General features: G+C 38.7%; 1 protein-coding gene across 3 annotated transcripts in view; it reads left to right on the top strand.

Moving 5' to 3' along the window:
* Window positions 1-27,064, top strand: part of NUP153 (nucleoporin 153) — a 45,664-nt gene that overhangs the window by 16,343 nt on the left and 2,257 nt on the right. For 2 of the 3 annotated variants that reach the window (XM_030444058.1, XM_030469656.1), the window contains exons 3-20: window positions 1,351-1,596; window positions 2,814-2,953; window positions 3,036-3,164; window positions 5,091-5,207; window positions 5,337-5,381; window positions 5,481-5,534; window positions 9,880-10,026; window positions 10,562-10,614; window positions 12,673-12,808; window positions 14,870-15,007; window positions 15,774-15,866; window positions 16,105-16,195; window positions 16,483-16,602; window positions 18,206-18,820; window positions 20,889-21,083; window positions 21,653-22,495; window positions 24,128-24,496; window positions 26,156-26,428. In XM_030444058.1, coding sequence (XP_030299918.1) covers window positions 1,351-1,596; window positions 2,814-2,953; window positions 3,036-3,164; window positions 5,091-5,207; window positions 5,337-5,381; window positions 5,481-5,534; window positions 9,880-10,026; window positions 10,562-10,614; window positions 12,673-12,808; window positions 14,870-15,007; window positions 15,774-15,866; window positions 16,105-16,195; window positions 16,483-16,602; window positions 18,206-18,820; window positions 20,889-21,083; window positions 21,653-22,495; window positions 24,128-24,496; window positions 26,156-26,428 — 3,804 coding nt within the window. The remainder of the gene's footprint in view (window positions 1-1,350; window positions 1,597-2,813; window positions 2,954-3,035; window positions 3,165-5,090; window positions 5,208-5,336; window positions 5,382-5,480; window positions 5,535-9,879; window positions 10,027-10,561; window positions 10,615-12,672; window positions 12,809-14,869; window positions 15,008-15,773; window positions 15,867-16,104; window positions 16,196-16,482; window positions 16,603-18,205; window positions 18,821-20,888; window positions 21,084-21,652; window positions 22,496-24,127; window positions 24,497-26,155; window positions 26,429-27,064) is intronic. The other variant, XM_030444059.1, reaches the window with a different exon arrangement.

Raw genomic sequence — 27,064 nt, 5'->3', positions numbered from 1 at the left:
AGTTTTATCTAAGCACACATACATAACCATCTATGTGGAAAGTTAGTTGCTTCTGTTGGCAGTATAAAAAGTAATGAGGAAATACCTTTGTCACCAGTGTCATCTAGTTGTAAATAAGGAGCTGTATTGCTTTCTGTGTGGCTGTAGCTTTAGTAAGTCTGGATAAAGAAATAGAGGAGGTCTTCATGAATGAGGAACATGTGCTGGCTTTCCTGAAGAACAGTATGAAAGGACCTTTCAGTGAGAACAGCTGCACAGCAAGCTTTCTAGTTTGAAGAAAATCAGGAGCAGATGGACACCCTAGAACTTTTAGTAACTTGTGTTGCAGCCTGTGGATGCTGTAGGGCAATTTTTCTTTCTTTAGTTAATAATAAGGTGGAGTTTTTTAAATTATTGCACTCATAATTTTAGAAAGCCTATTTCTTGAGCTCTGAGGTAGTAATGTGCTAGAGTCTCTATTCCTTTGCTTGTCCAACTTTCAGCCTGATAACACCTTCCTTACCTCAAACAAGATGGTCCTAAAAACCTATGAGTGCTTTGGAGAGCTAATTACTAGTACTGCTCTGGTTATGGAAACTGAACTAGCTAGTTTAAGCTTAGGTGCAGTTATCAAGAAGATGATGACTCCAGATCATGTTCCCAGTAGAGACTGTGGACTTAAATGGGTATTTGGCAAGATACCAATTAATGGTTGTTCTGTTTGTGTATCAAGTTGAGCTGTCAGACCACCTTTTTCAGGACTCTGGCAATGTATACAGACCCTCTTGTTCACGAGAAGAAAATGCCACTGAGGCCATGAAGCTTGCTTGTCCTTTGTGCCAAAATCTGAAAACTTGACTGATAGGAGATAATGTTTTGCTTGTAGCATAACCTGTTATGAATTTGGAACGGGGGATGGTGACCCCACAATAAACAAAATCTCAACAAATCTCTGCGAATACACACTTTCATGTTAAATATTCTTTTTTACAACTGCAGAGTTGCCTGTAACTTGCCACATAACCTCAAGTTTTGGAAAGCTGATTGTAAGCTTTATGTGCAGAAGAAGGAATTTGTATGTTGGATTTAGTGAAAGACCCAGTGTTGGAGCACTTGAGCATGGGCTTAGAATTTGGTGTTGTAAAACCTCGTCATTAACTACTTCTTAATGTGACATGAGAATTGCAAGCAGTGCTGCTGCTGTAATCAGGCAGTTAGATGAAACCTTAGCTGGGTGAAGAAGAAGTTAAATTAGGCTTCTCTATTTTTGTGCATAGAACTTGGCAATAGTATGACTGTTGATAGAAAACAAGTTTTGGCTTCAGTGAGCTTGCCTATAGGAAGGCTAATTGTATACTTGTTCTTGTTTAGAACCATCCACGAGTAGATCTTCATTGAACTTCTCAGATGTGTTAACAAGGCCGTCTCTTCATCGGAGCCATTTGAACTGTACCGTGTTGGATTCCACAGTACCACATTGTCAGCCCTCTACATCTTCACTTGGCATTGGCAGTCCTGGACTGTCGCTTGTCAAAGAAATAAAAGATTCTACCTCTCAGCATGATGATGATAACATCTCAACAACCAGTGGCTTCTCCTCTAGAGCATCTGATAAAGGTAACTTTCATGTTCTCTAACTGATTTTTTTTTGGTAACACAAAGTACTTTAATATTCCGCATCACCTTAGTAAATAAAGTAAGTGAGTGTCAGCTTTAGATGTTAGAATTAAAATTAATTTTTGTATTTTATAAGTATATAATCCTATCACCTTTTTAATACAACTATGCTTGTGAATATTTTTATGAGGCCCTGATGTTACATGGAGTCAATGCTTGTAAACACACTTTTAGCTAAGTTATCTGTAAATTTTGAATTGGGATAGTAGGAACTGAAGATGACTCACTATAGCTTTGCATCCATGTTGAATGCCTACAAGGAAGAATGACATGAAATATCTGACAGCTGGTTAAAAAGGTGACAAAGAGAAATGTGATTTTTCACCAGGAGTCAATAAAGGAACTGTTCTGACTGAACAAGTTTTGGGCTGCTTTTTTGGCTTTTCTAGGTAGAAGGCATCAGTTGTCAATAATACAGTTTCTTTTGTGGTATTTTGTATGTAAAAGTTAAAAAGAAAAAAATAGCATTGTAGATGAGGACCTATGTTGTCTTGTGAGAAGGGCAAACAGCAGGCTCTCCGCTTTTTCTGGTCCCCTTACAAAGAGGGATCGAGGCATGCTCAGCAAGTTTTTTGCAGAACATACTTTTACAATTCAGAGTAGATGTTGCCAGGATTTAGTAATACAGAACTTTCGAGTGTCTCCATAAAACATACATGGAAACAAGTCATTAATGCTGTTAGTTCAGGCTTCAGGAGGTTTTTCAGGTTTAAAAGTTGAGCAATTCTGACCTGTGATGGCCTCCAACCCTCAACTGGCATAGGAAAAACTTTGTATCAATATAAATGCACCAGTGCTTACTCAGTTCCATTTTATTTTACCATGAAAGAAGAAAAAAGAAAATGCTCTGCATTGGAAGCATACTATTAACTTGTACATGCTTTTGAAAGATTCCTGAAAGGTAGTGTATTTGCAGTTCTAGGAACAGATTTCAAGTTCAGACTTGATACTTGGTTTTCATCTTGTATGTGAAATTGATCTGTTTGAAGAAATCTGAAAGTTAGAGTGCTGGAGCAGTTAGTTAGTGTTAGGGGAATTTTTTCCTTCTGTAAGACTTATTTTCTGTACTGAAGACTCTGGATTTAGCATAATCTTTAATATTAAAAGTTCTCCATGTACACAAGGCAATTTACATGTAGCATGTGTCATTTTGGCAGATATCACAGTGTCAAAAAATACTTCAGCACCACTGCTCTGGTCCGCGGAGGCTGAAAGGTCTCATTCCCTCTCACAGCAACCTGCGGCTAGCTCTAAAAAACCTGCATTCAATTTATCTGCTTTTGGAACTCCCTCTCCTGTAAGTACTGCACAGTGTTAATTTTCATCCATTTGAATGTGTAGCCATTTTACTAACAGCTTACCATAATACCTTTCTGTAGTCACTTGGAAGCACTTCTGTCTTCAAGACAAGCCAGCTTGGGGATTCTCCATTCTACCCTGGAAAGACCACTTACGGTGGTGCAGCTGCAGCAGCGAGGGAGACAAAAGCACGAATTGCTCCGTATCAGGTATGAGAATAGGGGTGTGCTGTGAGGCAAAGTGTGATTGAAGTACAGAGGGAGTAGCACTAAGAAAAGAACTGTGAGCAGGGAGATGAAAATGTGGCAACAGTTCCTACTTTTCAGAATAGTTTCTGTTCTCTTTTAACAGTTTATCCAGAAATACTCGCCATAATGCACAAGAGTGACAGCAGCAACCTAGGTTCTGGCTAGGTGTTTGTAGTTGGGATTTCCTCTGTTGCTGAGTCTTTAAAAAAATTCAATTTTCTGTTATTGTCTGGCTGTGACTTTGTTAATGAATCATAGAATGGTTTGGGTTGGGAGGGACCTTAAGATCACTTAGTTCCAAGCCTCCTGCCACAGGAAGGGACACCTTCCTTTAGACCAGTTTTCCCAAAGCCCCATCCAACCTGGCCTCTAACACTTATTATGTTAAAATAGCATGTAAATAAAAGTAATGATGGTGTAACTTGAAAACTTATGTTTATACTAGCAAAGCTACCTTTCTGATACTTGTTGGGATGATATTAAGCATGCCTACACTCCTGCTATGGTATATTGTATAAAGCTGCAGTCTTCACAACAGAAGTATGCAAGAGTCAGCTTTGCTGATCATTTTGCTTTTCTGTTATCTAGAGAGAGGCATGCAGTCCTAAATGTGATCTCAAGTTAAAAAATAAAATGCTTTCTAGTATCTTTTTTTTGGTATCATTCAGATAGTTCTTGAAAAAAAGTTATTTGTCCCTGAGAGTTTTAATGTTCTAAAATGAACTGCTAGCAACTCTCAATAGCTAAAAGTTTAATCCAAATCTGAGTCTGAAAAGACGTCAGTAAAATATTTTTTGTTTGGAATGTGTTTAAATCAAAATGGCCTTTATTTGAGAAAAAAGTCAGAATTCAAAAGGAACTTTATTTAAGGCACTTGAAATAATAGTTTGCTGGGCCTATTCTGACAGTCTGTCTCTACCATGATACAAGAGACCTACAAGTTCCTGATTTAGAGGAATCCTTTAAAACCCATGACTTGTTCTGACTTGGTGTTAAATCAAACTTAAGACCACTCAAAACTTCCTGTAAAGGAGAAGCCCTCTTTGGTCATCCGTTTTTACTTTTTACAAAATTAATGTAGGTCATTCTGAGAAGAGGAACCAAAATACTAGGCTTCTGAAAGAGAGACTAGCTTGCTTGTTGCTGGATACTGTGTGTTACAGCAAGTCTGACCTATGTTGTTAGTGTGCTGAATGGTCTGCTTCCTGTCTTCACACAGCAACGTGGTAACCGTGATGTGGTTACATGAAGGGTTTTAACATAATTTAAAAAAAACCCCAAAAGGTCACACTGAAAGAAGTTTTTGAATTATATTCAGTCATGTGGTGCTAACAGAAGTTGACTTTTTCAGTATAAATAATACAGGGTTAGATTTGGTTCAGTTAAAATCAGATCTTTATCTTTTTAAAGCAGAGTAAAAAGATCTGCTGTCAAATTTAATCTTGAGGGAGGGAAGAAGACGAGATGTAAAACTAGGAATTTCTGATGGTGATTGTGTGAACTGGTTTTAAGATGGTATGCTTACACCATCATGAAACTCTTGAGGTCTGTTTTGTTACTGAAAGTACTTTCCACAGCACAAGCCTTTGCTTCAGTTCTGTTTTCCTTGTTACTACTTTAGCCACCCTGCAGGTGTAAAATCTTCCCTTTTATGACCTTTTACATATAAGTTTGGGTTTTTTTCTTTTTCCTGTGTGCAAACTGTGTTGTGCCCCACATAAACTTCTATAAAGTCAGAAGAGTGAATGGCTTGAATGCCCAGTGAGTGCATTTTTTCTGTCATCATGAGAGTATTGGTTATATCACCAGTGTAGCCATAGGGCATAAAATACATGCTTGCTTAATTCAGGATCAAGCATCATAACGTTTGCAATGCTAATTTTTCAGCCACCAGTAAGAAGACAAATGAAAGCTAAACAAGCAAGTGTGCAGTCCTATGGTGTGACAAGTTCCACAGCACGACGCATCTTGCAGTCATTGGAGAAGATGTCAAGTCCTTTGGCGGTAGGTGGCACAATTTTTAATCTGTTTTATTAAAAAAGTTAAAAGAAAAAAGTAATTGTTCCAGTATAGGATGAAATTCTTACTTTTGTAATGTCCAGTTTAATTTATTGCCATGTTTTTTTTCCACAGGATGCTAAAAGGATTCCGTCTTCTGTTTCTAGTCCACTGTCTTCTGTAAGTTGATTGCAACCCCCCCACGTTTTTCTTGGATGAAACCCCCTCTTAGGAAAAAAAAGTCAGTCTCTAATATTTAGGCTTCTTTTCTCCCCCCAGCCTGTGGACAGGAGTATGCTGAATATTACAAGCTTCGAATCCAAACGAAAACAGGTAAGAACCAGTAGCATCTTAGTCTGAGATAAATAACTTCCTATGCTCTGTAGCTATTAGAAGAAATGTCACAACCCTCAGTGATGACATGCACATGAATTCAAGTTAATATTAGCATTATATGAATTGTAGCTCTCTTGGTTGTGTGGAAATTTGTCCTGCAACTTAGGGTTAAGTTGCATGTTAAATCTGTCTGTTTAGGAGAACTTTCTCATGCGGAAATGGTTAGAAATAGAAAATTATTGATTTAGTGAGCATACAGACCTTGTGCAGAGTTCCATATTCCTTTTGAGCAGAAAAAAAATACTTGGGGTTTTTTTTTTTAATTACTGCTCTAAGTAAGGAGGAGGCAAAATGTTAAATGTTGTTGCTCCTAAATTCCTAATTGGAGGTAGCATTGAATTGGTAACAATGCTGTGATGAGTCTTTATTTCTTTAATTTTTGTTTTTAAAAAATAAAACTAGTAATGTTTTTAATCACTTTAATTTGGAATGCATTGAGTTTATTAGATTGTAAACCCCATAAAAACCCTTTTAAGATTAGGCAACTTAATGAACAAGAGTGTGTTTTTTCTTCCATGAAAACTTTTTGTCTGCTGTTTTAATGAGAAAATGGACAGAAAGTCTCAAGAAGTTTCTATGCTAATCTGTTGATTAGAAGTATAATTAATTTTACAGTTACTTCAGAGCTTACAAGCATCTTGGTCTCCTGTATCATCTTTCACCATATGCTAAATTACAAGAATGTTGAGTAAAGCATGTAATTTATTTACTGTAAATACTATCCAAATAATTGAAAACAAAGCTGGTATGGACTCTCAGTTAAATCGTGGAGCTACACCTGTGCTGAAGCATTAAGGAAGATCTGCAGATCAGATTTGCAGCGTAGAGCCTGACGTCAGTCAGCAGGCGAATGTTCGGCACAGCTGCCACAGGGTAAAAGTAGAGGAATTGTCTATTCATAACACTAGAATTCATAAAGTTTGGCAGGGGAAGGGTAGTCCTTCAGGAGAAGGGGAGAGAGGATTGTGTGTGCCAAGTAGTGGACCATGTGTGTTTTCCTGCTAAAGCAAATATAGGTTTGAAAGAACACTTGAGTGCTCAGGCAAAACTGTTGCAGATATTTTTGGTGGTATTTTTCTTATTTTGTGGATCTGCACCAGAAAGACTAGCTCTTAGTGTATTAAACATCTAACTGCTTGAGTTTTATTTTTTTCATTGTACTTTCTCGTCTAAGTGATTTCTTACCATTCTGTGGTAGGGTAACCTGCTTAGTGGATGAAGGGAAGGTGGCAGATTTATTTTTCTGAATTTTAGTAAGGCTTTTGATACTGTCCCTTCTAGCATCTTTCTGGACAGGCTGTCCAGCTGTGGGATGAACAGCTACATACACAGTGTGCTGGGTAAAGAACTGACTGAATGGCAGGGTGCAAAGGCTTGCAGTGAATGGGGCTACATCTGGCTGGTGAGCAGCAGTGTTCCTCAGGGCTCAATTCTACGGCCAGTTCTGTTCAGTATTTTTATCAATGATCTTGAGGCAGGATTTGACTGCACCACTAGCAAGTTTGCTGATGCTACTAAGCAGGAAGCTGCTGGTGACAGTCTCGAGGGGTGAGAGGCCTTGCAGAGGGATCTTGATAGAATGGAGAATTAATCAATCAGTGGCATGAAATTGAACAACTGCTATATCTTCATCAGTGACAGTGAGATTGAGTGAAGCCTCAGCAGATTTGCAGATGGCACCAAACTGAGTGTTGTGGTTGACATGCCTGAAGGATGGTGTGCCATCCAGAGAGATCTGGAGAAGCTTGAGAAGTGGGTCTGTGTGAACCTCCTGAGGTTTAACAAGGGGAAGTACATGGTCTTACACCTGGATCAGGGCACCCCCTGGTACTGGTACAGGATGGAGGATGAAGGTATTGAAAGCAGCCCTGAAAATGAAAATTACCTGGGAATACTTCTGAATGGAAAGCTGGACATGAGCCAGCAATTTCAGAAAGCCAACTATTCTGCATCAAAAAGGAGGGTGACCAGCAGGTCAAGGGAGGTGATTCTGCCCCTCTGCTCCACTGTCACGAGACCCCACCTTGAGTACTGACTCCATTTCTAAGAGTCCTCAGCACAAGGAAGATGTGGAGCTATTTGAGTGTGTCTGGACGAGGGCGATGGTGATCAGAAGGCTGGAGCACCTCTCCTGTGAAGGCAGGCTGATAGGGTTGGGTTTGTTCAGCATGAAGTCTCCAAGGAGACCAAGGAGGCCACACCTCGAGTGCTGTGTCCAGTTCTGGGCCCCTCAGTTTAGGAAGGATATCGAGGTCCTGGAGCAGGTCCAAAGGAGGGCAACCAGGCTGGTGAAGGGACTCGAGCACAGACCCTGTGAGGAGAGGCTGAGGGAGCTGGGGCTGTTCAGCCTGGAGAAGAGGAGGCTCAGGGGAGACCTCATCACTCTCTACAACTCCCTGAAAGGAGGTTGTAGCCAGGTGGGGGTTGGTCTCTTTTCCCAGGCAACTCTCAGCAAGACAAGAGGGCACGGTCTTAAGTTGTGCCAGGGGAAGTTTAGGTTGGATATTAGAAAGAATTTCTTTACGGAGAGAGTGATCAGACATTGGAATGGGCTGCCCAGGGAAGTAGTGGATTCTCCGTCCCTGGAGATATTTAAAAAGAGACTGGATGTGGCACTCAGTGCCATGGTCTGGTAACCGCAACGGTGGTTCAAGGGTTGGACTTGATGATCTCTGAGGTCCCTTCCAACCCAGCCATTTCTATGATGCTATGATTCTTATAGTGGCCTTTCAGTATCTGAAGGGGCTACAGGAGAGCTGGGGAGGGACTTTTTAGAAGGGTATGGAGTGATAGGACAAGGGATAATGCCTTTAAACTGTAAGAGGGGAGATTTAGATTGCATATTAGAAAGAAGTTAGAGGAGGGTTACAAGGAAGATGCAGACAACCTTTAGCAGGGCCACCAAAGCTGGTGGGGGGCTGGAAGGCATGTCCTGTCAGGAGTGGCTTAGGACACTGGGTTTCCTTGTTTGGGGATAAGAAGTCTGGGGGGTGACCTCACTGCTCTCCACAGCTTTCTTCAGAGGGGAAGCGGAGAGGGAGGTGCTGAGCTCTTCTCCCTGGGATCCAGTGACAGGATGCGTGGGAATGGCTCCCGGCTGCATCAGTCAGAGGAGGTTCAGACTTGGCATTAGGAAGCTTGTCTTTACTGAGAGGGTGGCCAAAACCTGGCAGAGGCTTCCTAGAGAGGTGAGCAATGCCTCAAGTCTGTCAGTGTTGGAGGCATTTAGACAATGCCCTTAGTGCAATACTTCAACTTTGTGTAAGGCCCTAAAGTGATTAGGCAGCTGGACTGAAGGATGATTGTCAGTCCCTCCTAACTCAAATACTCTTCCAATTCTAGTTTTATTCTGTTTATATGTAAAACCAATAATGGGATATCCTTCACTCAGAAATTTTACTCATTGTTACAAAATTATTCAAATAGTTTTTAGAAATAATTACTTTGATTTGTTTTTTAGGTAGTACAGCATGAATTTTATTACTATCCAATTTTATTAGCAGTTGGGGAGATACTGTGAAATTTAAGCTGCATTGTAAACACTTGTTTTCTGTTAATACTAATTTAAATAATAGCATGCATCCTAAGTCTGATTCTTGTGATCCTTAGGACCACAGATGGAGCCTTTGGTAGATCTTGTAGCCTTTTTGGGTCTTGTTTCACATTTCAATTAGGCCAGTTTTGCAGAATGTACGTTGCTTTCTATTAAAAATTAACTGTTGTTTGTGAAACTGCTTTGATGAGGAAAGTCAAACCAGTACTTCTAAGTGCACGTATTTCAAATCAAAATACGAGAACATCATTTCATGAATTAGACTATTTTAAATTATTTTCCAACTTTTTTTTTTTTAAGTGTAACTTCAAGGGAGGAAAATACAGAAAAAACTAAACCCAGAAGCCTGTATAATTAGCTGCTTAACACTTTGAATGTTAAATTAAGGGATTAAGCCAGTAAAAAAATCATTGCCATGAGGGCAGAGGAGAGGAAAACAGGGGAGCATATTATTTTTATTATAGTAACATGTATTATTTTATCTATGAAGCTAACTGCCAAATTTTTAAATAGGATTCTCAAGCTTTGGCTACTTCTGTAGCTTTTTTTTTATTTCAAATTATTATTTTTTGATGGTTCCCTCTGCAAGCTAAATGCTTTCAATACTTTCAAACACTTGGTGCTGAGGCTGGTCGGAGATTTATAGTTCTGTATCTTTTTTTCATCAATAAATGCTGTGGAAATCTCTGTGTGTGCAAAGATAAATTGACTGCTGCTTCCCTTTCAAAGATGGAATCACAGCATCCACCTGTCCAGAAACTCATGACACCAAAGTCAATCTCTCTGTCAGCAAGTCGGACCCAGTACTTTAAACCATCTCTCTCTCCAGCTACTGATTCCAGCAAAATTCACCTGAGGGTAGATACAAAGCACAAAGTAAGTAATTTTTCTTGTCCCTTATCTGCCTGCTTTTTACAAGCTTGGAATGTCCCTTACAAGTTATTCTACTCAAGGGCTTGCTCTGGGCAAAGAGTACCAATAGTATGTTTGAAGTAACAAGACAGTGGGAGCCATTGTGAGAGAAATACTTTGAGATTTCATGGGTTTAATTGCATTTTTGGAGCAGTAAATGGCTTATTTTCAGAACATGACTGTGCTCTTGGGTCATACAGTGCTCAGTGAAAGAACATTAAACTAGAGAAATAACATTTTCCTTTTCATATGCTCTTGTACACAAAGCTGTCAGTGATGGAACATGTTAATACTGTGTGTTAAATCTGGGCTTTTTTTTTTTTTAGGCTGTAGATCAAAGTGGGTAGCCATAGTGTTTAGGAACAAGATTAAGTAGATGAACTATATTTAGTGGTATAAATTAACAAGCCCAGCACAAAATATGAGTAGTTGTTTGCTTTGTGTATAGTATATAAATATATTCAGATAAATATTGAAATTAATCAAACTTAACTTGCAGGGTTTGAAAGAGAAGAATTTTCCTGCAGAGCAGAGACTAAAAACATCTGAAAGGTATGACAAATATATTAAAGTTTGAAAGAAGAAAGCACTCTTCTTTGCCACTACAGTCTTCACATCTGTCTTCTTCTGGAAGGGCAGTAACATTCAGTAAAGGGAATAGAAAATACAGTGAAAAATTGTATTATGGGAGAGTTTAACCATTTGTACATCTTGATTTTCATTAGGGGGTTAGCTGTTAGCTGTTGGTTTCAGCTCTTTATTTGATTGCCTTGAATCTGAAAGCTTTGGAATTACTCTTCCTGAAGGATTATTTATAGAGTGAAGTGGTCTATAGATCAGGAGTATATTTGGGTTTTAATTTTTTTCAAAAAAAGCAAAAACGTGGAGGAAGATTAATGGAGAAGTCTCTATTCTGCTCTGTGAGTTTGCACGAAAAACAGGAGCCCTTGGGCATTTTTTGGTTTGCAAAAAATTCGCAAACTAGCCCTTTGTTTTGGAGTCTTGTAGTTTGACTCCATAGCAACCAGTTTTTCAAGGTTGTAAGATACTGGCTCCAAGGTTTTGGCATAGGTGCAAACAGGTGTTAGATTTTAATTACAAGTTTTGAAAGTGTTTTCCCTTTATTAGAACTTTTTTTTCCGTGTAGAAGGGAGATGTAGAAAACTGATTTTTATTTGCTTCACAAGTTTTACTACCATGTCCTACTTTTGTCTCTAGAGAGATGGATTTCTTAAAAAAAAACTTCCATAAACCAGTCTTTGTTGTGTGTGGAGCAGGAACAGAGCACTGATAAGAGGCAGCTGGCCAGATTTCCTTCATGCAGCTTACCTGCAGTACTTTGGCACATCTCTGTCCAGCCTACCAAAGTCTACTTAGTTTTTAAACCTGTGTCAGAATTTGTAGATAGGACTGATGCGCTTGTAGACAGGAAACTTTGCCCCTTAAAATCTGACAGTGTTAATGGAAGAGGAGTATGGGCTATTGTAGGCAGCCTGTAATTTGTATGAATAACACTCTGTTTTGACATAAGATTTCTCTCAGAATTTGAATTGATTGTCAGTTTGGATTAGAGGAAAGTTTGAGCATATGGCCTTAAGGATCTGGCTTCATTTCAGTAGTTACAGTGCTGAGCAGACTGTTAGCAAGTATCTGGCAAGTTCAGACCAATAATGAGATTCAGTCTCCTGGAAACTTGACCTGGTGTCTTCCAGTGTGATCAAATGTAGTTTTGTAATGAGTGACTGCTTGGCTACAGGATAAACTTTGATACAGTAAGGGGTTTTTTCAGGGATACTTCATTATCATGCCACACAGCTTTTTGTTGTTGTTATTCCCTAGTTCGATTCTGTTTTGAGGTGTGGTTAGGGGGTTTGTTTGTTGTTTTGTTTTGAGGTGTTTTTGTTGTTTTTTCTTCTTTTCCCTTCCCACTTGGATTAGGAAATCTTTTCTGGTTTGGATCTAGGCTGCTGTAATGTTTAGAGAAATGCTTTTGTGTGTCTTACAAAAGGGATCTGTATTCATGTCTGAAAAGTCTTGGAATGTTGGCACACCCAAACACTTCTGCTGGTGTTTCTGAAGCTTTTACTGTATTTTTCTACTACTTTTACTAAGTTTAAGCCTCTCTATTCCATAAGAGCTGCAGGCAGCGTTTTGTGCACATGCATGCACACTCACATGCTCTCTTTTATTGTGTATGTTTTTAGTTGTTTTATATCCCTGCAAAGATACATCCTCATCACAGGATTAGAGAACTGGCAGTCAAAATTTCTACTGTCTGGGCTATTAAAAGAAAACATTAGAAAATAACTATTTAAGACAGTTGTTCTATTTCAGGTCTTTTGGCTTAGTCATCATTCCTTAATGGTTACTGTGACTGCTTCTTATGTGTGTCCATCTCACTGCTGTTCTTATTAATGCAGATTTGCTGTTTAGAACTTTGGATATTAACCAGCATTGAGCAGCTCGTGGAACAGTCTTTTTCTGATTCCAGTTTGGTGACAGTTGTAGCACTAATAGTGGATATAAATATCTTGAAAAAATTGCTAAGTTGATTATTTTTCCTTTAATTTTTTTTATTTTCTCAACCTTTTTACTGTTATTCTGTGCCAGCAATTTGACCTACCCTAAATTCAGTACTCCTGCATCCAATGGTCTGTCCTCTGGAGAAGCAGTGGGTGGTGGTGGTGGCAAGATGAGAAGAGAAAGAGGAGTACACTATATATCAAAACCTGGACAAGAAAAACAGGTAAGGGACTCTTAGGTTAATTGCTCTCACTGAGATTACTGCAGTCACTGCTTAAGTATTCCAGTTTATTGTCTCATAATGATTTATAATAATGTTACTTCAGTTTTGTGGGGTGTTTTGCTGTGGGTTTCAGGGTAGTCTCCAATTTTTCTATTCAAGTGCCTCAACTTTGGTTTCATATTTTTGAAATTTTTAGTCTGCTTTCTTGGAGTTGCTTTATAGTATAAAGTTTCTCATTAGCAATTGAATGGATGAATTTTGGTGGCAGTTTGTAGAGTTTTTATAAAAGAATTATGTTTGAAAAAAGTGCCAAGTAAGTAAACAAAGTTTAATTTGTTATTTCATGTTTAAGTAATGTAGAAAGATACAGGCCAAGACTCTGAAGCAGTAGATGAGGTTCCGCGTGTCTGCTAATAATCATTCACAATTTCTGGCACTTAAAACTCTCTCACAATGAGTTTGATTTCTTGTTTTAGTGGGGAAAGTCCATGTAATATTACTATTACGATTATCTTGAAGATTATTTTTCTGATTGGATGTTATGTAAGCTGCCTACCAGTGTATATTAAATATAAAAGTTTTAAATCAGTCTTCTGGCTGATGCAAAATGAATAATAAATACTGGCAAATGTTTCTATAGTACAAATGATCTGAGTATTGAAGTGCAATAGACTCTTCAAATCAAAAATGCGAAATAGGTGTAAGCTGTAAGATACATTAAATTTCTGTAGTAGAAACTTAAAATTTCTGCTTAGTCACTTCTGGGTGGATCTCGGTACTATTGTGCAAATTATGATTAGATTGGCCAGTCCCATGAAAACCCTACATCATCTAACCTTGATATTCAAATAGTTTTAAAGGCAGTGGTAAGACCAGAAGTTTTTAAGGCACACTGGTTTCAGGGTTTTAAATTTGCAGCCTGATGCACAATGCAGACTAGATTTACCAAAGTGAGCTTCCATGCTACTAGTCAGGCTTTTCTGTTTTTTTAGCATCTTGTGATTTGATTTTTGGGGGGTTTTTGTTTCTTTTAAGGAACCTACATACTTCTTTAAACATTATGTTGTTTTAAGTTCACTGCAGTAGTGACTTCATAAACTGGTGCAGCTGTTCTCCCCTATTTTTCAAGAGGAATACTTTCCCATTTGTCTTGAGAGTGTACTCTCAACTGAAGGAATGGGAGGATAATTAGAAAGGATGATGTTTCTCTAGGACTTTAAACACTAGAGTTTTTAACAGAAAACAGAAGTAAATCTGCCATGTGCCTCTGCTCTGCACAGATACCAACTGGGCAGGTGATGAATATATAATCACATGGAAACTGGTCTGCCATAAATCAAAATGTGTCCATACTGTGTCCAGTTCTGAGCCCCTTAGTTTAGGAAGGATATCGAGGTCCTGGAGCAGGTCCAAAGGAGGGCAACCAGGCTGGTGAAGGGACTCGAGCACAGACCCTATGAGGAGAGGCTGAGGGAGCTGGGGCTGTTCAGCCTGGAGAAGAGGAGGCTCAGGGGAGACCTCATCACTCTCTACAACTCCCTGAAAGGAGGGGGTAGCCAGGTGGGGGTTGGTCTCATTTCCCAGGCAACTCTCAGCAAGACAAGAGGGCATGGTCTTAAGTTGTGCCAGGGGAAGTTTAGGTTGGATATTAGAAAGAATTTCTTTATGGAGAGGGTGATCAGGCATTGGAATGGGCTGCCCAGGGAAGTAGTGGATTCTCTGTCCCTGGAGATATTTAAAAAGAGACTGGATGTGGCACTCGGTGCCATGGTCTGGTAACTGCAGCGGTAGTGGATCAAGGGTTGGACTCGATGATCTCTGAGGTCCCTTCCAACCCAGCCAATTCTATGATTCTATGAAAATGGCCTGGCAGACTGAGGTGGGGAGTTTAAGATTCTTTTTGAAAACTTTCTTTGCCTTAATCTATAGATTTCTCTGTTTAAGAAATTGAGGATGGGGCAGGCTAGGAGAGCAACATCTTGTAAAAGCGAAACTAAAATGTACAGCTTTTTTAAAGAATGCAAACAATTAAAATTTACAACAATTAAAATTTACACCTAGGAAGTGGAGGAACCAGTACTACCAAAAGTACCCTTACCCATCAGTACTGCATCGCTGCCTTCGTTCAACTTTAGTTTTCTTCCCAGTAGTCCTGTTTCATCGTCACCCAGCACTGTTTCAATAACAACAATGAGCAAGGTAATTTTTGTTTTTCTACATGGTGAATACACTTTTTAAGAATGAGTATATATCTGCTTTGTTGCATGTTAACTTCCTCTGTGGTGCTCATGAAGCTAAGCAACATTAGTTTGTGTCCTGTTGAATAAATTGGGGTTTTATTCTGAATTGGAGGGGAGGCATAAAGATACGATTCAGCCTCTGTCCATCTTACACCTTGCAGATTTTTGGTTAACATAGTTGTATGACTGCTTCAAAAGCTATGTAAATTTTGTTGGGTATTTATGTCAAGTTAGGTTACTAAATTAGGGGGTAGCATTAATGGTCATATAAGCCTAGTGTAGAGTATGAGTCTAGCATGCAAAAATAGGAACATTATTGCAGTAAGAGAAATGTTCATCTGTTCTAGAGTACTTGAAATATTTTTGTATGTTTTGAAGCAGATAACTGCTTTAACACACTGAGGTATTTGCTAACGCTCTGACTACAACTGTCTTAGTTTAAGGTTCTTAATCTGCCTGGTCTACTTTTCCATATATTTAATATATTTAGATCTAAGTAGCATCCCAGGTTTTTTTTTTTTCTTAGTGTGTGGGATTTTGTTTCGATGATGTTGTACTATATCCTCACTTGAAAGCTTTGTTTTCTGTTATAACTCTTACCTGTTTGTTAGAAATAAATACCAAACATGAGATGTCAGAACTTCACTGCAGAACATCTGTAAGTGAATTGAGGTAGCTGCTATTGTTTCACAAGGATGTTTTTCTTACTTCTTTTGAAAATACAGGTACAATCAGTAAGTAATGCTGGCAGTCCTGTGTTCAGATTTTCATCTCCAATTGTGAAATCTACTGAGGCAGAAGTGCTACCTCCGTTATCTGTAAGTAAGATGGATGAAGCTCAACCTGTTCTCAAGTCTTTAGTAGAATATTGCAAAATAAAGCAGAATTGGCCCTGATTATGTGGAAATCAAATATGGAGATTTCTGGCTTACACTTTGTCCGGAAGCACGTATACCAAAAGTTTTAAGACTGGTTTTCAGATTTTTATTTTGTTGTGTAAAATATAATTAAGGTTTTCTTCAGTTTCAGCCTCTGAAAAATCTCTCTTTTCCACAGCAGATTGGGTTTACATTTAGTGTTCCTGTTGTAAAATCAGCAGAGGTTTCCAGATCCAGTGACACACCAGTGACATCCTTACTTACTCAAGGTGAGGATCTTCTAGCATTTCAGATCTGAAGTGCTGATTATCATTTTTGTGTGTTAAGTAGTAAATCTGTCCTTTCTGATCATATTAGCCATTTCAGGAAAAATATGTTTTGAGTGACAGGTCTGCTCTGAACTAAATTCTAATTATAAACTGTTACAAACTAGGCAGAATTTTGAAGATTCTTATATGAAGTATTGCAGTAGAAAATTCTTTTTTTCTAGGAACCGTGATTGTATTTTAAGTAGGTTTCTTTATAAAAGGTTTTTTGTTTGTGTTTGTTTCTAAAGATACCACCACTGTAAACAGCACCAGCAATAAGAAGGAAGAAAAAGAAGAGTATGATGGAGCCCCCAAACCTGCGAAGGTCTTAAAGGAAGGAAGTGTGTTAGACATTCTAAAAAGCCCTGGTGAGATAATTATCTCCTTTTAAGACATTACTGAAAGAATACACTATCATGTAACTGCATTGATTTTAAAACAAAACAGCACAGCAGCAACAAAACCCCCCATTTTATCACAATTAATTCAACATTAGCTATAAACACAAACATAGGAGAGCATTATGTTAGACTCAGTATCTCTTGGGTGTACCTCCTGTACTATTCTGAGTGGCTTTTAATGATGAAAGGAAAACTTCAACTTGAAACCAGATGCGTTGCTTCTCTTTCATATGTTGGGATGTAATAGTAAATGAAATATAAAGAGAATTAGTCAACTAATCAGTGTTTAATTTGAAATAAAATTTATGGAATTGGAAATTAAATGCTTTACAAGCATTTGTCTCCCACCTTCACCATCTCTGGAAATTAAGGTTAGTGAAGACGGTTTCATTCCTAAAGGTATTTCAAAAGCCATAGATCTTTTGGCTCTAAGTGATAACAGTTACTATGGATTCAGATGTCAACTGTTAGCAGAAGTGGGTTATTTCACTTTAGAAACCCTTTTCTAGTTGCTATTTTTAAGCAATTGCAGTTGTTTTCAACTCTTTAATAGTGTGTGTACATGGCTGGGTTTTTTAAAGAAAAGGACTATTGAATGTGAACTTCTAAAAACCTTCAGTTGCATCAGGACTTCATTAACAAAGTGACACGTGTCTATGTACTACTTAGAAAGACAGTGCCTTTTTGATTGGGAAGAGCTAAGTGGGAGTAAATACACTGTTTTGTTTAAGGAAGGACTTATAAGTGAAGTGGACTATAAGTGAAGTGACACCAATTTTCATTGTCAGCGTAAGAAAAGTATGTTCTAAATCTTCACTCTTCAAAGACTCCACTTCAGATATAAACCAAACACAAAAACTGAAAATAACAGAACTAAACAATGTAATAATAATTTAAAGTAAAAAACCCACCTCATTTTAGCTTCACAAATAATTTGTGCTTCTACTTAAGGTTTATTGCTGTAGCATCTTCTTCAGTATTGCTGTGTTAGTAGTTTTTGTTTTCTTTTAAAATTGGCACCTTTAAATAAAGAGTTGGCGTCTGTCTAGTGAATTTTGTGTAAGAGTTATAGATAGCTCTTGTTTTGTTGTCTTCATTTTTATTACTTACTAAGTACTTTGTTGGAGAATACCACGTGCATTGGTCCTAGGACCAACAGCTCTACAACTACTAAAGTAAATGTGAGTCATCTACTGTGGCAGAAATAGCTGTAGAAATTTGATTCAAGTGGGCATGGTGTCTTAAAATGAAATTTGATTGTTTCTAGTCTGTGGCTGACAGTCTTCAGTACTGTTCCCACTTGTATCTAGCAGTAAAGATTGGTATTTAAAGCCTTATAGGAAATTAAGAGTTAAATCAAGCTTTAAATAAATGTTCTGTTGTGTCCCTGTGCAGCATATGAAATTTCATCCTTTTAGATTTCCAGGGACTTCCTGTGCAGTTAGTCAGGGCTTATAGTTGTACCCAGTGACACGGTTTAAATTTATAACCGTTTAGTATTATAAGTAACTTACATGTAGTGAGGGTATTGCTTTATCTCTTCCTGTTTTGTTTTTTTTTTTTTTTGTAGGCTTTACATCTGTGAAGACGCTCTCCTCTACGTCTGCACAGCCTGCTACAAGCACAGTGGTTTATACAAGGCCTGCAATAAGTAGTTTTTCTGCTGGTAAAGACAACTCTAAACAAGCATCCTCGTTTTGGCAGTCTGACACCTACGACCCATGTCTACAAAACAAAACCACAGATGCAAAATGTGTAACGTGTCAAGCTGCTAAAGTGCCAACAGTTGAGAGTACAAAACAGACAATAAGCTCAAGTCAATGTGTCACCTCTAAGGCAGCAGTCACTACTGCAGGGACATTTGGCTTTGAAGACAAATTTAAAACAGCACCCAACACATGGGATTGTGATACCTGCCTGGTCCAGAACAAACCTGAAGCTACAAAATGTATAGCATGTGAGACACCAAAGCCTGGCACAGGAGTAACACCTGCTCTGACATTGCCAGTGGTCACAGACAACTCGGTGACAGTGACATCCTCCTCCAGCAGCACTGACACAACAGTTACTCTGGGGTTTGGAGACAAATTCAAAAAGCCAAAAGGCTCTTGGGACTGCACAGTGTGCCTTGTGTCAAATAAGGCAGAAGACAGCAAATGTGTAGCTTGTCAATCCGATAAACCAGGTGTGTTCTTCTCTTTTCTTTTGTTTCAATCTCAGCCTCTGTGTATTCTTTACGGAATAAAATATGCTGTATATCAAAATGTTTTCAGCAGCCATGGCTGTGTGCCAGACAGGATGGATTAGTGCCTGTCTGCAGAAATGGTTACAGGCACTTTAGAGGTCTCAGTGCAGATTCCAGCCTATCACATGAACAAAACTGATTGTGAACTGTATTAGTGCAAGGCTGAATTGAAGCAAATATAACCTGCTTTGCAGCTGATGAGGAAAGGTGGCTAAACTGGATGCCTTAATTAACTTGAAATCAGTTTACTCATTGTCATTGGGGAAAAACGTGAGCTCTGTGTAGTTAAAAACTACTGGGTTTCTTTCTCTTTCAAAACATAAGTAGAAATGGTATTTACAGAACATGGCCAAGAACTTATCCACTTAGCATTTGTGTGGAATTGAGCAGGAATACGAAGCCAGATTTCAATACATTGTAGTTGTTAACTAGTTGTCTTAAGCTGAAACAAAATCTTACTTTCAAGTTTGCCTGTGAAAGCTAGTGGTAGCCTTTCTGAACATGGGTTGACCTTGTTCTTGGGGCACAATTTTCAGTGCAGCACTGTTTTCTTTTCCCATTATATGTGCTGTAATTGATTTTGAGTGTGGCAAGTGTATTGCTTTTAAACTACAAATAATTATTTTAGGGTTAATTTTCATTAGCTGTTTGTGTGATTCAATATACCGTCACATCAAGAAGTACCTTTGTGAATGTATCTGGGGGTGTGGGAGAATCCAGGATGGACTAGATTGGCTTCCTTTTGTAATCATCCTTTTGTAATAATTTTTAATTTCTCTAGCTAAAATAATGCATATCAGAGGAAGCTTATTCTCGTGGACTTTCAGCCTCTGAGTGATCACCTTGTACTTTTGTCTGAGTCTCTAGCCATTGCAAGAAGGAATTTTTGAAATGTAGGAGGTTTGCCATGACTATCACAGTACAGAAAATTGCACAGTTACATTACATCTGTCAAGGGAAGAATGAGGCAAGTAAAATGGGAGGATAAAAATTTTCTGGATGTGCCGTGGAAGAGAAGACGCATTCCTGTCGGCTGTTTTGAATTTGAGACATTATCTCTCTTAAATGCCACAGTCAGTGGTTTAAAAGTTTAGATAAACATGACAAGGAGTCAAGCGTGCACAAGTTGCTCCTGGGGAGTTTCCAATTGGACACAAGGTAAATTTTTCACTATGAGGACAGTCAGACATTTGAATTGGTCTCCCAGGGAAGCGGTGAATTCACCCACTTCAGAACATTTTAAGTCTCATCTCGACAGGGTGCTGAGACATCTCATATAAATTATAGTATTAGAGAGGTTGGACCAGATGATCCTTGAGGTCACTTCAAACTTGACATTGTATGATTTTATGAATTATGTGATGCTCTTATGCCTTCTGGATGTCCACTTGAGTCCTCACACTTAGAGAGCTGAAGTTTTCTGTTGGTGCGCAGCATCGAGTGAACTTTACAGGAGAGAAAAATCGAAAGGCGAGCATTGTCTTTCAGGCCACTTTGTGGAGGTTTTTACTGCTCTTAAAAAGTGTAGCTTGTGCAGTGAACACAGAGTCGTGGGTTTGGAAGTCTTTCTGAGTTTTTTTTAATTGTGTTTTGTTTTGGGTTTTTTTGTCATGGTGTAGTTTTGAGTTGCTTGACAGTTATCATTAGAGGTGCTAACTTTGAGTATGAGTTACTCGTGACACCAGGAGTTCTTTCAATAGACCTGGTTGAGTACAGTACCTTTGATTTACATCTGAAATAGGTTATGTTGCTCTATGGTATGAACTGCAGTTGCTTTTTAAATGTCAGTTGTTCAGTTTGTGCTTAAAATCATATCTAGATTACAAGGAATAATCAAGATGCTTCTATTGTTTACATTCCTGGACTGAGTTTGACTGAAATTCATTTATAGTTTGATTTTTTTAACTGTTACACTTGTCTGCTTTGTAATTTTTAAGTGTTTCTTAAAAAGCTGATGTTCACTTCAACCATTTAAGCAGGATGACTAACTATCTTGCTTATTTCTCAGGGAGTTCAGTGCCTGTGACCAGTAGCAGTGTTTCTGCATTTTCCGCTTCTTCTGGAGGATTTCTGGATTTAGATAAATTCAAGAAGCCTGAAGGAAGCTGGGATTGTGAGGTCTGCTTGGTCCAAAACAAAGCAGAAGCCACAAAATGTATAGCCTGTGAAAGTGCAAAGCCAGGCACCAAAGCAGAGCTCAAAGGTAATACTTAGTGAGAAAAACAAAAGTGTGCATACTGCAATTCACACTTTTTTTTTTTTTTTTTTTTTTAAAAGTACAATTATTTTTCCTTTGAGTTACGGCAAAAATTGTTAATTTTTTCTCTCGGACTATCGCTTCAGTGTGGTGATGTGTCCATGTTTCCACACCCTTTTACCAGAAAAAAATACTATGCTTTTTCCAGAAAAGCTTGTAATAGTAACATAGTTCTTTACAAGTCATAGGTGGTGTTCATTTGGAGTTTAGACTAAAAGCATGATACTGAAAGAAGCTAGCAGTACACTTTGCAAAGGCAGGTGATGTTTAGAAGAAAACCATTGCGAAAATGGCATATGTAGAGAGGAAGTGTGAGCTTTTCCTGTTTGTTTTGTGGTTTTTGTTTTGTGGTTTGGGTTGGGTGTTTTGGGGGGGTTGTGTTTGGTTGTTTTGTTTTGTTTTGCTTTGTTTTTAAATAGTTTTGACTGGGAAGTTCAGGACTAGAATAGTATAGCTAAAACCTACATGAATTGCATCATATATTGCAAAATTAATGTTATTGCTTATTTCTGCAGGTTTTGGTACTGCTACTGTGTCCACAAATGCTGCAATGCCATCATTTACATTTGGTGTCCAGTCATCATCTTCTGAATCTTCTCATACATTGGGTAACACAGGAAGTTTTAAATTTGGAGAACAAGGGAGCTTCAAGTTCGGCATTGCGTCCGAATCTGCGTCCTCCAACACTGTGACTGGGGGATTCAAGTTTCCTACTACTTCAGGGGACTTCAAATTTGGAGTTTCTTCCTCAGACTCTAAATCAGACGACAGTAAAAAAGAAGGTAAAAGTAACAGTTTTACCTTTGGACTTCCATCTGCGAGCAGTCAGGCTCCTTCAACATTTCAGTTTGGGACATCAAGCCTGGGACAGCAGGAAAAGAAAGAGGAACCAGTTCTGGGAGGCTTTGGTTTTGGCACAAGTTCTGCTTCTTCCATGGCTACCAATGAGAATAAAACTGGAGTCAGTGGCTTCACTTTTGGAACTGTGGCAGAAAAGGAGGCAGCATCACCTGCTCTTGCATTTAAGAAGCCAGAGGAGAAAAAGAATGAAACTCTTTCAACAAAGGGAGGCTTCTCTTTTGGCAGTACAGAGTCTACACCTGCCTCACAGTTTGTTTTGGGAAGGACAGAAGAAAAACAGGACTCTGTCACTTCTGCTGCTCCATTAGCATTTGGAAAGAAAGCTGACAATGAAGAGTTAAAGGCACAACCTGTCTTTTCAGCTGGGACAGCTGAACATACCAAAGAGGAGAGTACAGCAAAACCTACGTTCAATTTTAGTTTCGTTAAACCATCAGAGAAGGAAACTGAGCAGGCAAAGCCATCTTTTGCATTTGGGGCACAAACCAGTACTGCAGGTAAATGGAACATCCTTTGTCTTAGCCTGTCTGCTTTTGTCAAGCAAATAATACCTCCCTCCAAAGCCATAATGGATAAAATCTATGGGGTTTGATACATTCATACATTTTAGAGCTTTAGAAAAGGGTTAATTGCTTCCTGAAGCCTCTCTCTTTTTTTTTCTTTTTTTTTTCTTTTTTTTAGTTCTGGTTGTTGGTGTGTTGACAGTACACAGCAAATTCTTAAATCCTTTTTAGGTTTCAGTGAGTTTTAACATTAGATTTAGACAGAAAAAAATCACCACACCTTGAGGTACCTGTATGAACACAGATGCTTCGTGGTCTTGGCAGCTGCACAGCTGGTAATCTGTAGTGTGATGCCACACAGAGGCCTCATACAAACACTGTTTTTCAGTGAAAGGGGATCAGAGAGTATCTTACTCGCACAAACTTGTAGCTATGCTGCAGGGTTTATCACCATTTCTCTACTGCCACAAAGGTATCAAAATAACTTCAGAGATACTAAACAGTTTTCTGTTCATTGATTTCTTGAAAGTCTGGTATGAAAGATTGAAGTTCTTCAGTGGTCATCACCACATGGAAAAATTCTGATGGTTATATTCTGTTTGTATGGCTTAATATTAATGTTTTAGAGAGCAAGATTACACAGTATTCTTAGGTTGAACTGCTACTGAACAAACAAGTTTTAAAGAGTATTGTAGTTGTTGGAGGAGGGGAGATGGATGTGGGTATGTTTTGAGGTTGAATTTGGTTTGTTTTGTTTTGTTTTTTACCTGACAGGTAAAGTTGTGGAGTTTGGTTTAGTCATGGAAAGTTGATAAAGTACTTTGTGCAACAAGGGAGATTTTAACAAGGATTCTGAGGAATGGTGTAGTCCCTTAAAAAGCAGTGTAGATGAAAAGGGGCCATAGCTCTGGGTAAAAAAACAGAATAAAATTGTGAAGTTGAAAACCATATCACAAATTAGTAATGAAAATTTAGACCAGCAGCACAGGGAAAGCAGAGCAACAACTGACTTTAAAAGATGGCTTTATTCAAAGTCTGTGGAACTGCATTTAGTACTCTATAACAGTGTTTTTAATGGTGGGTTGTTCTCTGTTGCTCCTGAAAGCAGGCCTTGCAGGTGCTTAAGTACAGTGAACATAAACTGGAAGAGATAAGCTGGTGAATAGAAAGCCTTGCTTGACTGAAAGCTGTAAGCAGAGGGCTGTATTTTTTGAACAAGGTACAAATGTAACTGTTCTTCAATACTCCATTGAGGAAAGCCATAAAACTGTTGCAGGTGATTGATGTTCTTCTGAGAATATCTGACATATATTTTTGTTTGAAGAGTTCAGAAATACTGCTTAATACTGGTTGAGGTAACAGCAGCCAGTGTTGAGTGTTTGTAACCAATAACCAGTGAAAGCTAGACTGCAATGGTGTCCTTGTTCTTAACAATTCTATTCCTTTAATTCTGGATGTCACCAATTAGCACATTAAATTTGGATCTTACACAAGCAGCAGTATCTGGGATAGTAGCTGGGGTGTCATTCAGGACTGCTCTTTGTACAGTGATTTAAACAGGAGTGCACTTGCTGTGTATCATTTGGCATTTCTGTGGTGATTTATGTGTACTGCTCTCCCTTTCAGATCAAGGAGCAGCAAAGCCATCCTTCAGCTTCTTGAGCTCAAGTTCTTCCAGCACAGCTGTGCCCACCACTTCAGCCAACAGCAGCAGTGTGTTTGGCAGTGCCATCTCTTCCTCAAATCCTCAGCCAGTTCCCACTCCCTTTGTGTTTGGACAACCCAGCAACACTGTGAGCAGTTCTGTTTTTGGCAATTCTGCAGAACCTGCAGCATCTCAGTCATTTGGCTTCTCTCAAGAAAACAAACCAGCAACCACATCTTCCAGCACTGGCACAGCTATTGCTTCATTTGTCTTTGGTTCAGGAGCCAGTAGTACCAATGCAGCAAATTCAGGCTTTACCTTTGGAGCCACAACTACATCAAGTTCAACAGGTACATTTAAAATAGATGCTCTTCTGGTTTTGCCATTACATAGTGGCCCAAGGAAATACAGTTTCTTAACCATTTTACTTTGGAGAATGTTTAGGCCAAACGCATGGAAGTAGAGAAATACATTTAGCATTATATTCAACAATATAAATTGGGGCTCAGTTTTTCTTAGACAGTCTGGGAAGGAGTTTAGGAATGAACTGGCAACAGCATTGTTTTATGCAAAGGGTAACCCTTACTGGATTTCAATTTGTATGGGAACTTTTCACCATGAGAATGATAGTTTATTTTCTCTCGATATCAGTCCAGTGCTTACAGTTAGATGTCAATGAATTACAGCTTTCCCGATTTTTCTCTGTCATACCTAAAACTCTCAAGTGTTATAAACAATGTCAAGATGAGCAAAATCTTTCTTTCAAAAGTACATATAAACACAGTGCCTCTACGTGTAACAGCTTCTGCTTAGGGGTTGGTTTCTAATATGCATTGTGGCCTGTGTTAGTTAATTTTCTAGCAGTTTAGAGAAAGGACAGAGATAAGAATCTGAAGTTTCTTCATGTTTAATGTCACTATTCAACTTCATGAATTTAGCAGTATGACACAAGTCTAAATCTGCCAAATCATCTGTATCCCTGCTAACTTAACAGTATGCTGGAAATAAAATTGAACCTGCAAAGGAGAGATTTCATCTAGTTTAATCTGATTGCTTGTCACTCACAGAAATTAAATTTGCACAAGCAGAGAAAACTGTCCTCTAAATTATAACAACCAGCAGATCAATCTAACCTGCTTACAGATCAATAACTTTCAGGGTCTTTTTGGTTTTTTAATGCAGAAGCCTGTATTAACTTTTACCATATATTGGTTGATGGAAAGAAAAACACTCAACTTTTCCAAGTTGTGGTGCAATAGAGAGCATTTCCTATTGCACGAAGACTGCTTCAGTTGCTTCAGTAGTGCTTTTTAAAATGTTCCCTTTTGCACAGCAGATCTGCTGTGTAGGTTCAGAGCCACTGTTCAGTCGCTTGTTTTTGTTTCATTGCCTCTGGCCATGCAGCACCAAAGCAGCCAAGCAAATAAGCAGGTTGTCTGTTGATGTTGAATACAGCATTACTCTGCTAAACCAAGTTTTTGAGTTCAGAGAGATCACTGCAAACTTGGTTTGGCCTCCAGAATGCTGAACACTTGGGCCGGGAGGGTTGCAGTTGCTGACAGGAAAGATTCATCTTCTTCTGATCTTAATAGATGGGGAGCTGTATTTTGCACTTCTGAAAACCACAATTTGAGTGAATATTCTCTGCAGTACAAACAGCTTTTAGTAAATAAAAATTAAAACATACTATTTGTGGGAATCTGTTTATAAAACATTAATGTTAATGCAGTAATATGAGTTTAGACAACCAGTGTGTTTGAGATTTAACTGTGTCTGACTCAGGTAATTTGGTATTTTTTATGTTTCTTGAAAGAAAAGGTGCAGTTCCTGTTGTGCCTCACGTACTCTTTGTTCTGCATGCTCACACAATTAGTTTGAAATCAGGAGTAGTATTCAGCTGCCAGACTTGGTGGGGAGGAAAGGAGGTTTTAGAACATATCTGCATTAATTCTTTTTTTTGGGGGAAAAAAAAACCCTGTGTATACCGACATTTCTTGTCTCTTCCCTAGGGTTGTCGTCTACGTTTCTGTTTGGCTCTGGGCCTTCAGCGCCTGCTGCCGGCCCAGCATTTGGTGCCAGTCAGCCACCAGCGTTTGGCCAGAGCCAAGGGTCCAGCCAGCCAAGTGCTCCAAGTTTTGGATCGCTGTCAACACCGTTGTTTTCAGCTGGTGCTCAGCCTGCTCCTCCCGCCTTCGGCTCTGTGACCAGCAGCACCCAGCCCTCTGTGTTCGGACAGCAAGCAACTCAACAGCCAGGGTTTGGCTCTGGTACCCCCAGTGCTGGTGAGTGTCAAGCATCCTCTCCCCTTTTAAGTCTCAAGGATGACGTTTTTATTTTATTCTTAATTTTACGGAGAAAGGATTTCTGCCTTGCACACGTATGTTTTATTTTCTTGAGTGTTTATTTTCTTTAAATGTAGTGATTAAAAGAAGTGTTAAAAAACACAGAGTATTCACTGGGAAGATTTTACAAACCAGAATGGCAGAAGCGCTGCAATAACTACTGGTTTTGGATAAGTTAGTTCTTAGGCATCTAATTAACAGGCATTGGCAACTTGGACTGGGGGCTTTGCTGTGTAAGAGTATCGTCAGTGTTATTTCTAAGAATTTATGGGTCAAGACTTCAAATAAGGTTCTTTTTACTATTGAGGTCTAAAATACTGTGGGAAGGGGGCAGAAAACAATCCTTCTAATTTAATTGTAAGAAAAACCTGTTCCACAGTAGTCATTACTAAAAAAATGGACTGCTGGAATGTAGGTGTTTTCTGTCATTGCATCAAATACTTCAAAAGAAAAGTGTCCTTTGTTCCTCTCCAGAATTTAAGAAAATAGCCTCTGTTTGTAATTTTTGTAATAACCAATAGCTCAGATGGCACACCATATTACTCAATCTTTTATTAATCTGGCAACAATTTAAAG

Source organism: Calypte anna, chromosome 2 (assembly GCF_003957555.1).
Source record: "Calypte anna isolate BGI_N300 chromosome 2, bCalAnn1_v1.p, whole genome shotgun sequence".
NCBI lineage: Eukaryota > Metazoa > Chordata > Aves > Apodiformes > Trochilidae > Calypte > Calypte anna.
The sequence above is the reverse complement of the archived record's forward strand: the minus strand, read 5'-3'. Positions and strand labels throughout refer to the sequence as shown.